Source organism: Vigna unguiculata, chromosome 4 (assembly GCF_037176805.1).
Source record: "Vigna unguiculata cultivar grain cowpea cultivar isolate G323 ecotype 2 chromosome 4, ASM3717680v1, whole genome shotgun sequence".
Taxonomy (NCBI): Eukaryota; Viridiplantae; Streptophyta; class Magnoliopsida; order Fabales; family Fabaceae; genus Vigna; species Vigna unguiculata.
Window position 1 is genome coordinate 43,104,243 of NC_140795.1, and position 16,584 is coordinate 43,120,826.

Genomic DNA, 16,584 nt, shown 5'->3' on the forward strand with positions numbered 1-16,584 from the left:
TATTTATTTTAATTATTCATTGATCCTATTTATTTATTTATATAATTATATGATTTAATATTGAAATAAAATTTATGATAAATAAAGATTTGATTATTGTAGTTGAAGGTATGACCTTGGGGATTTAAACAAGTTAGTATTACTCAAGATGAGATGTTCTTGAGTTACTTTGTTGGCCATGAGCTCATTTATCCTGACTAGTCACTACAAAATTAATCAATATCTTTATAAAAGTATAATAAAAATCCAGTTTTATGGATTTGGGAGAATTTTCATTTCATTTTATTTTATTATGATATGTTGTTTTTTTGTGTGATATTTGTCTCACTTCCCTATTTTATGATTGTGTGTGAAAAACAAAATTTTATAACATTATCATAGATGGCTGCTCCAAACATGCCTGATCCCTTCTTCGCCAACATTGTAGTTGTTTTCCATGGGAATGCATGGCAAACCAATGCAGTAAACAATTATGTAACATTTCAGGGAACGAGAAACTTTACCATTACTTTTCTCTCTGCTCTGAATGCACCGATTGTCATCGAAGGACAAATCGGAGTTACCTATTATTTACCCCCAACAGTCCAAGTGAACCCTATCCATAACTTTTTCCCTCCACCTGTTTGAAAGCCAGTATATGAGGGAAAAACTGTAAATAAATAATACTTTTTTCCCTTGTAGTATAGGAAATATAAGATGTACTAAACGGTGTAAATATAAGATGCATATAGTATTGTAAATATATATATATATATATATATATATATATATATGAATATTTTATGTATAATTTTGCCTTTAAATTTTGTAAGTATATTATAGGAAATAATAATAATAATTAGAAAAAAAAAATTGTTGTCACATTAGATGGTATCAGAGTGATGTTTCTTGCGAGATGTGTGAAATGTGCTCACTGTATATTTTTTTTACTAACTCATACAATTCCAGATGGCAAACATTAGGAGGAACAATGAATTAACTAAAGCAATGCAAGCTATCCGAGACATGGTTGCTGCTCTAATGAGGAATCAAAGACCTGAAGGAAACCTTGAATCACAAGGTTTAGCTGAATTTAGGAGAAACAAACCCCGACAATTTTCTGGAGGATATGATCCAGAAAAAGCTGAATTATGGATTAAGGAGATAGAAAAAATATTTCGAGTTATCAATTGTGCTGACAACCAAAAGGTGAATTATGCTTTGTTTATGTTAATAAGAGAAGCTGAATATTGGTGGGATGGCACTAGGAGATTACTTGAAGGAGGAAGAATAATTATTACCTGGGATGTATTTAGAACAAAGTTTTTAGAAAAATATTTCCCTAATGATGTGAGGAGAGCAAAGGAAGTAGAGTTTATGCAATTGAAGCAAGGAAGTATGACAGTAGGGGAATATGCTTCCAAGTTTGAAGAATTAGGAAAATACTCTACTTTCTTTTATCACCCAGAGGAAAGGATGAAATGTATAAAATTTGAAAATGGACTTAGGGATGAATTGAGAAAAGCAGTAGGAATACTAGAAATTGCTGATTTTCCTACGCTTATTCACAAATGTAGATTTTTGGAAGATTTTGAGAACAACCAAAATATCAAACCAAAGTATTTTGAACCCCAGACAAATAAAAATAAGCGTATTGAGGGAAAACCTTACAATCTCCCACAATGGAGGACCCAATCCAACCAATCTTCATCAGGAAATTCTAGTAGACCTGTATATGATCATATTAGATGCTTCAAATGCGGACAAGGTCATCATGCTAAAAATTGTCATCTTAAGGGACCAGTCTATTTCAAGTGTGGAAAACCTGGTCACATATTCTCTGAGTGTGGACAACAGAAGCCACATTTCAATCCAGCTGCAACCAAGACAAGATATACCACAACAGGAAGAGTGTACACCATGATTGGAGCTAAAGCTGCTAAAAACCATGATCTAATTCAAGGTATGTGTTTTATTAAAGGAAAAACTTTAAATGTACTGTATGACTCAGGTGCAACTCACTCATTCATTTCCAATCATTGTGTTCAACATCTTAATATGTCGACCTCTTTTCTAAAAACTAGTTTGGCTGTTTCAACTCCTACAAATGACTCAGTAATTACCAATAGAGTTTCTTTAGACTGTTCACTGTTCATTGAGAATAGAAAATTCCTTGTAAATTTAATATGTCTACCTTTATCTCAATTAGATGTAATCTTAGGTAAGGACTGGTTATCTTCCAATCAAGTCCTTTTGAATTGTGCTAAGAAATCAGTGATATTTCCAAACTCTGAGAATCTTCTAAAATCACCTACCAATTCAAAAAGTGAGCCTTTAAGGAATGAAATTCAAGGGTACTTGTTATTATCTTCTATGGAAATAAAAGAGGAAGTTGAGTTGAAAACTATAGCAGTTGTTAAAAATTTTCCTGAAGTCTTTCCCAATGATATTCCTGGTTTACCACCTAATAGAAAAATTGAATTTTCCATAGATCTGATGCCTGGAGTTGGACCAATCTCTATGGCACCATATAGGATGTCACCCTCTGAATTAGCAGAATTGAAGAAACAATTAGAAGAGTTACTTGAAAAATAGTTCATTCGTCCTAGTGTGTCACCTTGGGGAGCCCCTGTTTTGTTAGTTAAAAAGAAAGATGAAAGTTTTAGGTTGTGCGTAGATTACCGTCAATTAAATAAATTCACCATAAAAAATAAATACCCTCTTCCTAGAATAGATGACTTGATGGACCAATTGAGAGGAGCCTCTGTATTTTCTAAGATAGATTTAAGGTCAGGATATCATCAAATTAGAGTAAAAGCAGAAGACATAAAAAAAACTGCTTTCAGAACTAGGTATGGTCATTATGAATATCAAGTGATGCCTTTTGGTGTGACCAATGCTCCTGCAATATTCATGGATTACATGAATAGGATCTTCCATCCATTTTTAGATCAATTTGTGGTTGTTTTTATAGATGACATTCTTATTTATTCTAAGACTCTTGAGGAACATGAGGAACACCTTCAGATTGTCTTGCAAATCTTGAGAGAAAAGAAATTATATGCTAAATTGTCTAAGTGTGAATTCTGGTTAGAGGAAGTAAAATTCTTAGGACATGTGATTTCCAATAAGGGAGTGTCAGTGGATCCGACCAAAGTAGAAGCAGTTTTACAATGGGAACCACCATAAACAGTGACTGAGATTCGCAGTTTTCTCGGTTTGGCAGGATATTATAGGAGGTTCATTGAGGGATTTTCTAAAATAGCTTTGCCTTTAACCCAACTCACCAAAAAGGGCCAAGATTTTGTGTGGACAGAAAAATGTGAAAATAGTTTTCAAGAACTCAAGAAAAGATTAACCACTTCTCCTGTTTTAGCATTACCTGATCCTACTGGACACTTTGTTATATTTTGTGATGCTTTCAAAATGGGATTAGGTTGTGTTCTTATGCAAGATAGAAGGGTAGTGACATATAGTTCTAGGCAACTAAGAACACATGAGAAAAATTACCCAACCCATGATCTAGAACTAGCTGCCATTGTTTTTGCACTTAAGATATGGATACATTATGTTTATGGTGGTAAGTTTGAAGTTTTTAGTGATCATAAAAGTCTCAAATACTTGTTTGACCAAAAGGAATTAAATATGAGACAAAGGAGATGGATGGAATTTCTAAAAGACTATGATTTTGAATTACATTACCATCCAGGAAAGGCAAATGTAGTGACAGATGCTTTAAGCAGAAAATCTTTACATGTCTCTTCACTAATGATTCATGAAATGAATTTGTTAGAAAAATTTAGAGATATGAATTTGTCGATCACCCTAAGCCATGATAAAATGCAATTAAACTCCATTCAGATCACTAACAATTTACAAAAGCAAATCCATGAGGCACAAGAAAGTGATGAGTTAATTAATAAGAAAAAGAAATTGATAGGTCAAAGGGGTGGGGAGAATTTTGGCATAGATAAAACTGGAACTTTGAGATTTAAGGACAGGATGTGTGTACCCAATAATGAGGAAATTAAGGAAATGATTCTAGAAGAAGGACATAAAAGCAAATTAAGCATACATCCAAGCACAACAAAAATGTATCAAGATCTCAAGAAAATGTTTTGGTGGCCCAAAATGAAAAAGAAAATGGCACAATATGTAGCAAAATGTCTAGTTTGTCAAAAAGCTAAAATAGAACACCAAAAGCCAGCAGGAATGCTACAATCCTTAGATATACCTGAATGGAAATGGGATAGTATAGCAATAGATTTTGTAGTTTGCCTTCCACGAACCATTCAAAAATTTGATTCCATATGGGTTATCGTGGATAGGTTAACACAATCTGCTCATTTCTTACCCATTAACATTAGGTATTCATTGGAAAAATTGACTGAATTGTACATAAAAGAAATTGTTAGGTTACATGGAGTTCCAATAAGTATTATATCTGATACGGACCCTAGATTTACTTCAAAATTTTGGGGAAGTTTACATCAAGCCTTAGGTACCAAGCTTCACCTTAGCTCAGCTTATCATCCCCAAACTGATGGACAATCTGAAAGAACCATTCAATCTTTGGAAGATTTGCTGAGAACTTGTGTGTTGGAAAATTCTGATAGTTGGGATCGATGTCTGCCCTTGATTGAGTTCACTTATAACAATAGCTTCCATTCCAGCATAGGTATGACACCCTATGAAGCATTATATGGAAGGAAATGTAGAACACCTTTGTGTTGGTTTGAGACCGGTGAGAATTCAGTATTAGGTCCTAACATGATTTAACATACAACCGAGAAAATCAAAATGATTAGGGAAAAATTGAGAATAACTCAAAGTAGACAAAAAAGTTATGCTGACAAGAAAAGACGACCTCTTGAATTTCAAGAAGGTGATCTTGTATTCTTGAAAGTAACACCAACCACTGGAATTGGTAGAGTGATGAAATCAAAGAAACTCACTCCCCAGTTTATTGGCCCTTACCAAATTCTTAGAAAAATAGGTACGGTTGCTTATCAAATTTGCTTACCTCCGTTCCTTTCCAACCTTCATAATGTCTTTCATGTGTCTCAATTAAGAAAATATATTTTTGATCCAACTCATGTGATAAGACCTGATACAGTACAATTAAAGAATAACCTTACATCTGACCCAATGCCTATACAGATTATGGACAAGAAGGTCAAAGAATTGAAAGGCAGACAGATCCCTCTAGTGAAGGTCATGTGGAATGAAGCTAATGGAGATATTACATGGGAATTAGAAGAAAAAATAAGAGGAATTTATCCTTATTTATTTTAGTCAAAAAGAACAAATTTCGAAGACGAAATTTTTATAAATAGGGGAGAATTGTAACATCCAAAAAAAATATAATAATAATAATATAAATAAATAAAATAAAAGACATATATTTTTTTAGAATATTTTATGAAATTATAATTATCTTTTTCATATAATTTAAGAATTATTGAGCACAAATTTAAAATATATCCTAATAAGATTAATTAGATTTTTTTTTTAAATCACTTATATATGAAATATATATTTTCAAATTAAACTATAAGATTTTATAATTGGAATTAATATTAAATTATTACCGTATAAGGTAATTCTATTAAAGCAAGAAAAAAAATAGAATAAAAGAGTGATAAGTAGATAACTCGTAAAAGCTATTAAAAATAAGAAAAAAAAATATGAAAGGATAACGTAACAATAAATGTCATTTTATCATGTTACTGTGAAGAAGAAAAAAAATCTACGAACCAGTAATTGAATTGGAACGTAATGAGCAAAACCAAAGGAAATGAGGTTAAATTTGAACTAATGTAATCATTACAAATAGGAGTATAAATAGGATGAATAGGAAGAGAGGAGAGATATTGAGAACGAAAGAAGAAAAAAAAGAGGAACAGAAGAAGAAGCTCTGCGTGTGAGAAGGAAGAAAGAGGAAAAAAATAAATAAATAAATTTATCATCGAAGTCTTAATACAACCTTGGTATAATTTTCACGATAAATAAGGTAAGGGGAGGAGACATCTATCATTTTATCTTTTTACTTTGATTATTTTTTTATCTGTTTATAATTACTTTTATCTTTATATTTACCTTAAGTGAGGTGTCCCTAACCTCATTCTAATTTATATTTAGTTCTCGTTCCTATTTATTTATTTATATTCATCTCCAATTGTGCACTGGTCCTATTTATTCAATTTATATTTACTCTCATTTATTTATTTATATTTATCTCTCTAGTTACGTACTGGTCCTTTTATTTATTTATATTTATTTTAATTATTCATTGATCCTATTTATTTATTTATATAATTATATGATTTAATATTGAAATAAAATTTATGATAAATAAAGATTTGATTATTGTAGTTGGAGGTATGACCTTGGGGATTTAAACGTGTATTACTCAAGATGAGATGTTCTTGAGTTACTTTGTTGGTCATGAGCTCATTTATCCTGACTAGTCACTACAAAATTAATCAATATCTTTATGGATTTGGCAAAATTTTCATTTCATTTTATTTTATTATGATATGCTGTTTTTTTTTTGTGATATTTGTCTCACTTCCCTATTTTATGATTGTGTGTGAAAAACAAAATTTTATAACATTATCATAGATGACTGTTCCAAACATGTCTAATCCCTTCTTCGCCGACATTGTAGCTGTTTTCCCTGGGAATGCATGGCAAACCAATGCAGTAAACAATTCTGTAACATTTCAGGGAACGAGAAACTCTACCATTATTTTTCTCTCTGCTCCGAATGCGCCGATTGTCATCGAAGGACAAATCGGAGTTACCTTTTATTTACCCCCAACAGTCCAAGTGAAACCCTATTCATAACCTTTTCCCTCCACCTATTTGAAAGCCAGTATATGAGGGAAAAATTGTAAATAAATAATACTTTTTCCCCTTGTAGTATAGGAAATATAATATGTACTAAACGGTGTAAATATAAGATGCATATAATACTGTATATATATATATATATATATATATATATATATATATATATATATATATATATATATATGTGAATATTTTATGTATAATTTTGCCTTTAAATTTTATAAGTATATTATAGGAAATAATAATAATTAGAAAAAGAAAAAAAAATTGTCGTCACATTATTAGGAAGAGATTTTTGGAAGACTTTATCACTTGGATTACAGGCTTCAACTTCTAAGTGTTCAACCATTTCTTTAGAATATATACTAAAATTGAGAACAAAATTGTCTATTGATGAGATGGAAAGGAAGTCAGAAGTATAACTAACAACCTTCCTATGAACCTAGAAGTACTCGAGATCATTAATGAGTGGGATTTTTGCCTTTTTCCCCTTCTGAGGAGGTTTTTCAGGGACTTTGGAAGATTTTCCAACTTTACATTTTCCTGTCCCACTCTAGTTAGAAAGGACAGGAGAAAGATGAGATATAGATTCAGCTACAGAACCTTCTTAAAGAATGGAGTCAATGCGACTCAAAGACGCATAATCTCTGATGGCAATGGCCTCTAGGTTAACCAAGGGACGCTACTCATCATAGGAATGAAAAATAGAACAGGAAGACATGAGACTGTACCTAAAAGTAGGGAAGCGAATGGAGGAGGAAGAAAAACTTCAAATGAACGTGAGGAAGAATGCAATGGATAACTTCAATGCAAAGGAGAAATGCAAATGAAGTGGTTGAAATGATAAAAGAAAAATATAAGGCAGGATAATAGAACGTTTGAGGGAGGGGGAGGAAAGTCACTTCATAAATAGCGGCAAGGGGAGTCTAAGCATTTTGTCTTCTCGAAATTCAAAAACTTCCAATCATAGTGTGTCACATGTCAAAAAAGTAAGTGAGAAGACGTTTGTTAGAAACCCTAAAAAAGTTATCACAATTATAAAAACCCCTTATTGATGAGGACAAAGACATTAAATGCTTTTAAAGGATCGATCATGTGTCCAATAAAATATTGTTTCAATCTAGTGCTCAACCATGTGCCAACAACAACATATAAACGCGTTCATTTAATAAAAACAATATATAAACTGAGTACACACAAATATTCGCACACAATATCTCTTAATGACTTGAACATCGAAAGTCTTTACATGTGAAGTTTTTGTAATGATTTGAAGCTCAATCATACGTCAACAATCATGTTATCATGTTAGTTCATCTGGAAGATTATTCCACTAAATCCAATAAAAACACTTTTATATCATGACAACAAAGTTATATTTTAAAAAGTACAAATCATAATTATGAAGTTGAAAACTCCATATTCAACTATCGAGAAAAATGCACATGTAATGTTAATTTAGGACCACTTAAAATTGATCAAAAAATAGTTTATTAATTGTATTTAAGGTTGTCATTAATACACGTGAAAAATAATGTAAATATCTACTTATTATCCATCAATCTAATATACAATTAAGTAAACGGAGAAGTAGTGTCGATAATCGATTCAAAGATTTTGAAAATGACAAAAATGCAGAAAATTCGAGTTAAAAATAAAAGTTCACCTATTTCTTCAATGTATTTTAACATTGAAGAAATTCTTCTTCAATAATAAAGAAGGAAAACAGTGAAAGAAAAAGATGAAGAAACATCATGTCATATACTACTATGTTTTTTGTGATTTTTAAGCATACCTTATTTTCCGATCTTCATTTTTAAGAGCAAAAAGTAAAATAATAATATAAAATATATATAAATTATAAATAATTAAATAAAATCAATATATGACCAATCTGATTTAAGGTAACCCTGTCACTGTCCTTTGTTCTTACAACCCCAATACAGACAGAGAAACTACTGGCGCATGTTAGAACCATCGCTGACCTGCCACGACCACCCCTGTTATCGTGCGCTGTCTCTCTCTTCCATGAGGAGCCATTGCTTCCATGGGAAACAAATCGCTGAAGCGGAGACTCCGTGAGTCGCAGAACCCTCCCATGGCCGCCGCGGTTCCTTCGCGGCGCAAGCCTCGGTCCTACGTCGCACGCTCCGTGCTTCTCTCCGCTCTCCTCATTGTCTCCGTCATCGCTCTCTTGGTCCTTTCGTCGAACAATTGGCGCGCGTTCCAAAGCGGGCCTTCCTATGAAACGGTCACTGTCGTCAACGTGTTCCCTCATGATCCAGAGGCCTTCACTCAGGTAAACCTTTTTCTTTCGTTGTTTGAGTTTGTTTACAATTTGATGACTTGTGTGTTTGTCTACACAGATTAGTTCTTTGATAGATGAACTTGATACTCTAATCTGATGACTTTGGTTTTGGTGCATTTTCTGTGTAAAAATTGGTGTACTGTTTAATTAATTAGAACTTACGATCAAGGTTTTGAAAACAGTCCGCTACTGTTAGGATTGAATTGCAATGCATGGGACTTGAGTTCCACATTGGAAATTTAAGATTCTGGTGTGGGGTTTATTAGGCCTTCGGTTCTCCGACTACAACAACTACTTGTACCGGACTTGAATGCATTTGTCTGTAATACTTGGCAATATCAAGAAATGTGGGTGGCTAAACCTTGCTTTATATATATATATACACTGCACAGTTACATAAGTCAACAATTTTGGATGACCGTGTAAAGATCAAACTGTGTTTTCTTCTGTAGTTTTATTTTCAAGTAGTTATTTCTCAGACAGCTAGCTCATTTGGAGAGTGAATGCATTGAGAAATCTAGGAATTTTAGTTGGGAAAAGTAAGAGATTTGTTGGAAATAATTAGCCCTTGGTTAAATATCTTATTATTCAAACCATGTATTTATTCTGTGAAGAATGTTTACAGAAAAGAAGCTGTCACAAGGACTCTTGAAGGGATATTTTAACATAAGGTCCTTAAAGGTATACTTTTAAGTATAGTGGATTTTAGTTAATTTCAAAGAAACTGTTGGCTTCCGCACGAAACGAAGATAAGAAATGATATAAAAGAAAGACTGAATTTAATGTTGGACAAGAACTTTCTTGGATGCTCTAGCATATGGAGCACATTGTCTTCCTTGTAAAAACGAATATTGAGCCTTATGCTAAGGAGACATTTTGTGAAATTATTAGTTGAAGTGCACATTGCTTTGTTAATGAAATGCAAGATGTTGATTTGAGTATTATTTGTTTTGTCACTCAAAAATGGCTGTCTCATGTTATGATTTCAGGGCCTTGTTTACGATGGAAATGACACCTTATTTGAGTCAACTGGTCTTTATGGGAGGGTAATATTACTCATCTTTCCCTACATTTTCTTTTTCTTTCTCTCTGTTTTCTTAAATGACCTTTTCTAGTTAGATTTTTGCCTCACTCTTTTCCTTTTTACATTTTCAGTGGGATAAGAAATTCTGTATTTTTTTATTGTAAATCTCTCACCAGCCATCATTTACCTCAATTCACTCAAAAAATGGTTATATAATTTATTTGAGGGTTAATCTTAGGGCACTGCTGTAGGTTGCTACCTTGTGACCTGGTGGTAATGGGTTTCCGCAAAATAAACTTCTTGGTGTTGGGTGACTTCGCACATCTGGTCCTCCCCATACCCAGCAATGATAGGAGACTTGTGCTCTGGGACACCCTTTAATGATCATAGGATTTGGTTTGGAATGGATAATATTATTGTAAAATTGAGCGACTGACCTTTCTGTGTGTATATTAGTTAGGTTAGTGAACTAGAGTAGAGTCTCTATGTTGCCTTTTTTATTTACTCATCTGTCTTCAGATACTGATAAAATAATAAGGACTCTTTACTCTGGATGTTTGCTCATGCGAGTCTTATTTTTGGTTACTCATTCTCCTGGTAGTGTAAACACATATTTGATATTTCTCATTTATAAACCATCTGGAAATTCATATCTCCCCTGGGATTAAATGACTCAAAAAACCCTTTGTCTGGACCCTTACACTCTTAACACGATTAACACTAATGACTCTTTACTGAAGTACAGACCTCTCAGTGGTTGTTGGTGTTCCCAGCATTAGAACTCCAGATAATAGTAATAGTAGTACAGTACAATTGCCATCTATTGGATACGACCAACATTTTTTCAAGTTCTATTTATCCTAAAATTTATCATGATTTGGTTTATTTTCTAATTACATTCTAATCTTTGTTTTCTATGCCTACAACTAATATAGCTTTTACTGTGAAATATTGCATTTTAACATTTTAATTATTTCTTGTTTCAGTCCTCTGTCCGCAAAGTTTCCCTTCACACTGGGAAGGTACAGATTGATCCATTTCTTGAACTCTGATGTACCTGTTCCAATGCCTTGTTCATTTGGCTTTCCAATTACTCTACAATTGTATGGATAACAACTGGTAGAAAACAGGCTATGCAGCTGGTGTAGTATGAGACAAGTTCTTATGTGTGTCTTGTATTTTGGGTCGAGATACAGTTTCTCTGACAAGAAATATTGGACATGAAAAGAAGGATAAACACGTACTCTTGTAACTTACCTGTTGGTTTGGATGTACATGTTATGTGGATAAGGTACATTTGTATAGGTCAGAGGGATTATCTAAACTAATACAAATATGTGCATGAGTTGGCTTCAGAGTAGATGACTATAATTGTGCATCAAGGATTTAGAAACTATAGTGTGCTTCTGACATAAAACACAAAAATTATGGTGATAATTGATATTTGCCTTTCTGATGAAAAAAGGATATTTGACTTATTGATCATGGTAAAATATTTGTTTTTGATATCAATGTAGCATACTCATTATGTTTTATAAGTGTTGGACACTATCGAAATTATTCTAAATTTTGTAGACTCATTATTTTTGCAGGTTGAGGACATACAGAAGATGGATAGTTCTATATTTGGTGAAGGTTTAACTCTCCTCAATAATAGGTGGAAAGGCAAATCCTGTTGCATTTTACTTTGTTTTTTAGTTGTGCTGATAGATTAGCTAACTTTGGAGTTGATACTAGGCAGGATTTTTTGGGTGGGACATGACACTGAGTATTATTGGTGCTGAATGCTTTTAGGAATCAATTTGAGCTTCCTTTTTTTTCAGATTCTCCTAGAGGAGAATTCCATGAGTTTTGGTTGATGTCCCCTCATGATTTGTTTGTATGTATCTTTCTTTTCTTTTCTTTTTTATTTCAGGTCCAGCTGTATTATTATTGGACTTTGGTATTTCCACTTTTGTTGAGATGCCATTATTCATGTTATACATGCCAGTCATATAATGATTCTATATATATATATATATATATATGTATGTATATATATATATGTATGTATATATATATATATATATATATATATATATATGTATATACACATTTATAATGATTCTGTTGCCAATGAGTTATAGGAGGTGGAAAAGAAGAGGGGGAAAATGTCCGCATATTTTATGAAGTGTTTCTTGAATATAATATTGTCTCGTGGTTTCCTTTAAAGATAGGACTTTGTGATGCTTCTTAAGCGCCATGTATTTTTGTGATAGACATGAAAACTGCATAGTGACTACCAAGTTTTCTTATTTCTGCTACGTAGCAATTTTTCTCATTGCTTCTGGATGTCGTAGAGGATGTTTACTTCGATTATATCTTAACAAAATTTTATTTTTTTGGTTGTGGTTAAGACATTAAGTTATATTCACTCTGACATTTGGTGTTTGGATTGATTGTAATTTATTTATTTGTTGCACTTTTTGTAGGCTGTTCCAAGTAACTTGGTTGCAGAAAGCTGGTTTCATTTACGACCCAAAAACTTTAAGCAAAGTTTGTTGCTTCACCTTCCCCCTCTTGTAATCCTTTGTCTTGGTCTGCTTGTCTGAATCATTCTCTGTTTTTATTCTACTAGACTCTGGAAGAAAATGACTGCATTATCAAACTATAGGAGATTTGCAATCATTTTTTTTTATTCTGCATTACTTTATAAATATTTCGCCTGAAAGTTTATACTGTATAACCTCACATACCATTTCCATTTTAAATGTATCTATCTTAAACTGATTTGCTTCTTGGCAGCTACAATGTGAAATTTTATTAACATTTATGCTAGAAGTAATGTATGTGATTGCATGGTTATAGAAGTGATTTTAGCTTACTATATCTGAGGTAGACATGTATGTTATAACTTGGTGGGTAAGTATCGTTAAAAAGTCAAATGTCATACAAGCTGGTTGGGTTTAATCTAAACAGTATTATACTGAGTTGGTGTTGTGAATATCAATCTTGTTTTTGTTGTTTCAAATTTTTTCCTGAGATGCTACCATCAGTGATGGACGAATGCCCCAAATTTCCTGTTAACATAGCTAGCCAGATTAAAATAGCATATTTTTACAATTTCTGTAGATAGGGACATTTAATCATGATATGAAGGATGGTTGGGGTCTGGCAACTGATGAAAAAGTCTTGTTTGGAAGTGATGGCAGTTCAACATTGTATCAAATTGATCCTCAAACGTTTAAAGGTTTGTCCGTTCAATAAAGTTATATTCCTTTCCTTTCACCAATTAAGTGCATAGCCCCTTTCTCAAACTGTTTTTTGTTCATCTTTCAAACTTGACAATACTTTTTGTTTGCTATGCATTTTCATGGAACTTACATTGCCCTCTTTGTTGTAGCTTTTTCAAAACAAGTTGTCCACTATAAGAGTCATGAAGTACACAATCTCAATGAATTGGAATACATTAATGGTGAAATTTGGGCAAATGTTTTTATGGTATATCTTTGTGTAATCCATCAAGATGTCTATGGCCCAAGATTATATGTTAGGCCTAATGGTTTGAAGTTGACACTTCTTTTTTGTGTAGACTGACTGCATTGCGAGAATCTCTCCCAATGATGGCAGTGTTCTTGGATGGGTTCTTCTCCAAAATTTAAGGTGTCTTTTTCTTTCTCAGTTGAAAAATAATTTCTTAGTGCTATTGTCTATGTTAATAATATAATTTGTGAATTAAATCCTAAGGTGGTTCTCAAAGATTAGTTGACGTCAAATTGATTCTCAATGATACTTCATTTCATGACATCAAATTGGTGCTACTAATTGGTTAACTTTTGCATTATTTTGATGCCAAAGTTTTTATCCGAGGGCCATTGATTAATAATCTTTTTGAGAAGCAAACTGATAGTGTACTCTAGTATCTTTGTCCACTTGCATGAAGTTACATTTAGTCTATATCATGTGCAGGAAAGGACTTATTGAAGCTGGAAATAATGTAAGGAGCCTGTACCTTTTGATATCAGGAGATAATATTTTTGTCCTGTTATTCAGTGCATATATATGTGACATTTTTATACCTCAGCTATGATTTAAGAACAGAAAAAAAAAAACCCTCTTTAAACTGCTAATCTTCTTTAATTTCTCTTTCGGGATTATAGCCATTAGAAGTAGCTGTTGCACTAATGTTATCTTTTATATTTTAGAATATTGATGTTTTGAATGGGATAGCATGGGACGGTGAACAAAAACGTATTTTTGGTAAGTTCTGGTCTTATTAATTAAATTATCAATTTGAAATTTGTCATTCCTGCATATTATTTCCATTTCAACCCAAATGAAACTTTTTTTTTCTTTTTAAATATTAGTACTATCAGGCATGCATATGATGCAAAGGAAGTGATTTTACCGTAAAACACCTGTTAGTTGTGTGTTTGGATTTCAACTAGAAAAGGCTCAAACCATGGTTTTGTAGTTATCTTTTATTAACTCAGAGATGCTAACTACACGTTTTTAAATTCACATATTTTGTTATCAGCTGAAAGGGTTTTAATCCCTCTAATTTCTTGTCTGTTTTCACACACATTCTTTTTGTTATTAGTTGAAAGGGTATAATATATTCTTTGTTTCTCTAAAATATTTAAAGTTCAGATTTAGTCCTTCTAAATTCTCGTCTCTTTTTTCCTTCTTATTTTGAAATGCAACAGTTTTAGTTTTCCAAAATTTATCTAAATATTTTTTTTCTCCTATATAAAGTGTAATGTAAACTACTTAAAGGACTAAAAATGATATTTCAAAATTAGAGGAACTAAGAATGAATACAATTTTTAGAAGAACTAAAACTGAACTATAACTATTTATCCTAGTTAAAAGTGATATATTTTATAAAGTGTTATCTAAACCACTTAGAAGATGACAAGTTTTTATGCTAAAATTAATATAAAATACTCATTCCAAAGTAATAAGAATATCAAATTTCGTATTGTGATATGACTCTCAACACTCTTATGTTTTTATCTCGGCATTTTATATCTAATTATAGATAAATTATTTGTTCATTACATTGTGTATTTTTTTTCCTTTAGATTTTTTAATGACAATATCTTCTCCATTAAATTTAAATAAATAATTTACCATTTTATATTTGTGCTTATTTTAATAGGTCAAATGGTAAGAGTTGTCTAGTATGCATCAATCAATGAAAGTTAATGTTTTTGCCTCTTCCCTTTTTTCCATTTACAACTCAAATAAAGTTATGTAACACGTCTTTGCTTGCAGTGACTGGAAAACTGTGGCCAAAGCTGTATGAAATAAAGGTTTCTCCAGTAAAGAAACCAATTGAAGAAGGGATCATTGAGCAGCTTTGCTTGCGTAGGCCTTTTAAATTTCCATGATTGATTTTAGCTGTTTCTGCTCTACTTTCTGAAATATATCTGGGAGAATGCGCCAGCTGAAATATATTATGACATTATCATTTTCAATTCAGTTGGAAGAAAATGTGCCTCCTTCATTTACCTTTATAGTATATTTTTTAGTTCAGATTTTCTAATAGATTTTGTTGTACTGTACTCTGTTTAGTCTTCAAAATACATAAATAGTAGTTAAATTTTTTTTTAAAACATCAAAATCAATGTTTATCAATATGTTTTGAATATACAAGAGAGAACAAAATAGAGAAATTCAGTAGAGAATCTAAATTTATCATTTTTCTGTAGGAACAATCCAATAGTAAATTCAAAATCATATTTCTTCTTATAAATAATTCATCTGAGAATTCAAATTCATACGTAGGAATAATACGTAGGAATAGGTAAAGAATTCTAGTTTAGTAGTACAATATGGGAGAAGTCAATCGTATGATACGGTTGGTTCTGTATGTAGCTGGAAAGTGTTATAGAAAAGGCAATTTGAGATGTTATTTTGTATTGCAAAAGGATAGAAAGAACACAACCAAAACAAAAGAATGAAAGATGTCTTCAGAGGTTGAGGTGTCATCATCACAAGACTATTGGTTCCTCAAGTAAAGATTGAATTTAGCAGATTGATAAGTTTTTCTCTTGATTGTGTTTTTCACCTTATTTTGGCTGTTCTAATATTCATAGAATTCAAATATTTTTCCTCACTTTGACATTATTTTCAAAAGACAGCTGTTTTATGCTTAAAGGTTTTACAGTCATTCAAAGTCCGGTTCATTGTTAAACATATGTATCTTTTTTTCTTTTTGGTAAGCATTTTATGTTTTGTTGTTCTTTCAAAATTTATTGACAAACGAATATTGAATTGTTTCTCAAACACGAGAATTGCAAATATCTATATTTTGTAACATTTTAAATTTCATTTTCATAATTTTTCAAAAATTTACTCCAAAAGGGAAAAGAAAAAACCCACTTGTTTCTTTATAGCTTGTGAGAAGGATTTTGACATCAAATGACGGAGTTTA

The 16,584-nt window shown here is 32.0% G+C and overlaps 2 protein-coding genes across 3 annotated transcripts; both read left to right on the forward strand.

The window, feature by feature from the left end:
• Nucleotides 1-381: 381 nt before the first annotated feature.
• On the forward strand, nucleotides 382-2,574 carry LOC146887260 (uncharacterized). The gene is made up of 3 exons (XM_085672075.1): nucleotides 382-462; nucleotides 949-1,942; nucleotides 2,228-2,574. Exons 1-3 carry the CDS (start codon nucleotides 382-384, stop codon nucleotides 2,572-2,574), a joined length of 1,422 nt encoding a protein of 473 aa, XP_085528201.1.
• Nucleotides 2,575-8,751: 6,177 nt separating this feature from the next.
• Nucleotides 8,752-15,695, forward strand: LOC114181078 (glutaminyl-peptide cyclotransferase). Of its 2 annotated transcripts, XM_028067411.2 has the most exons (11): nucleotides 8,753-9,133; nucleotides 10,132-10,188; nucleotides 11,153-11,188; nucleotides 11,759-11,823; nucleotides 12,638-12,701; nucleotides 13,278-13,395; nucleotides 13,549-13,646; nucleotides 13,738-13,808; nucleotides 14,115-14,142; nucleotides 14,351-14,405; nucleotides 15,423-15,695. In XM_028067411.2, exons 1-11 carry the CDS (start codon nucleotides 8,882-8,884, stop codon nucleotides 15,536-15,538), a joined length of 960 nt encoding a protein of 319 aa, XP_027923212.2. In that variant the 5' UTR covers nucleotides 8,753-8,881; the 3' UTR covers nucleotides 15,539-15,695. The 2 variants fall into 2 exon arrangements, with proteins under 2 accessions (XP_027923213.2, XP_027923212.2); XM_028067412.2 differs by lacking the exon at nucleotides 14,351-14,405 and having other exon boundaries at nucleotides 8,752-9,133.
• Nucleotides 15,696-16,584: the final 889 nt, after the last annotated feature.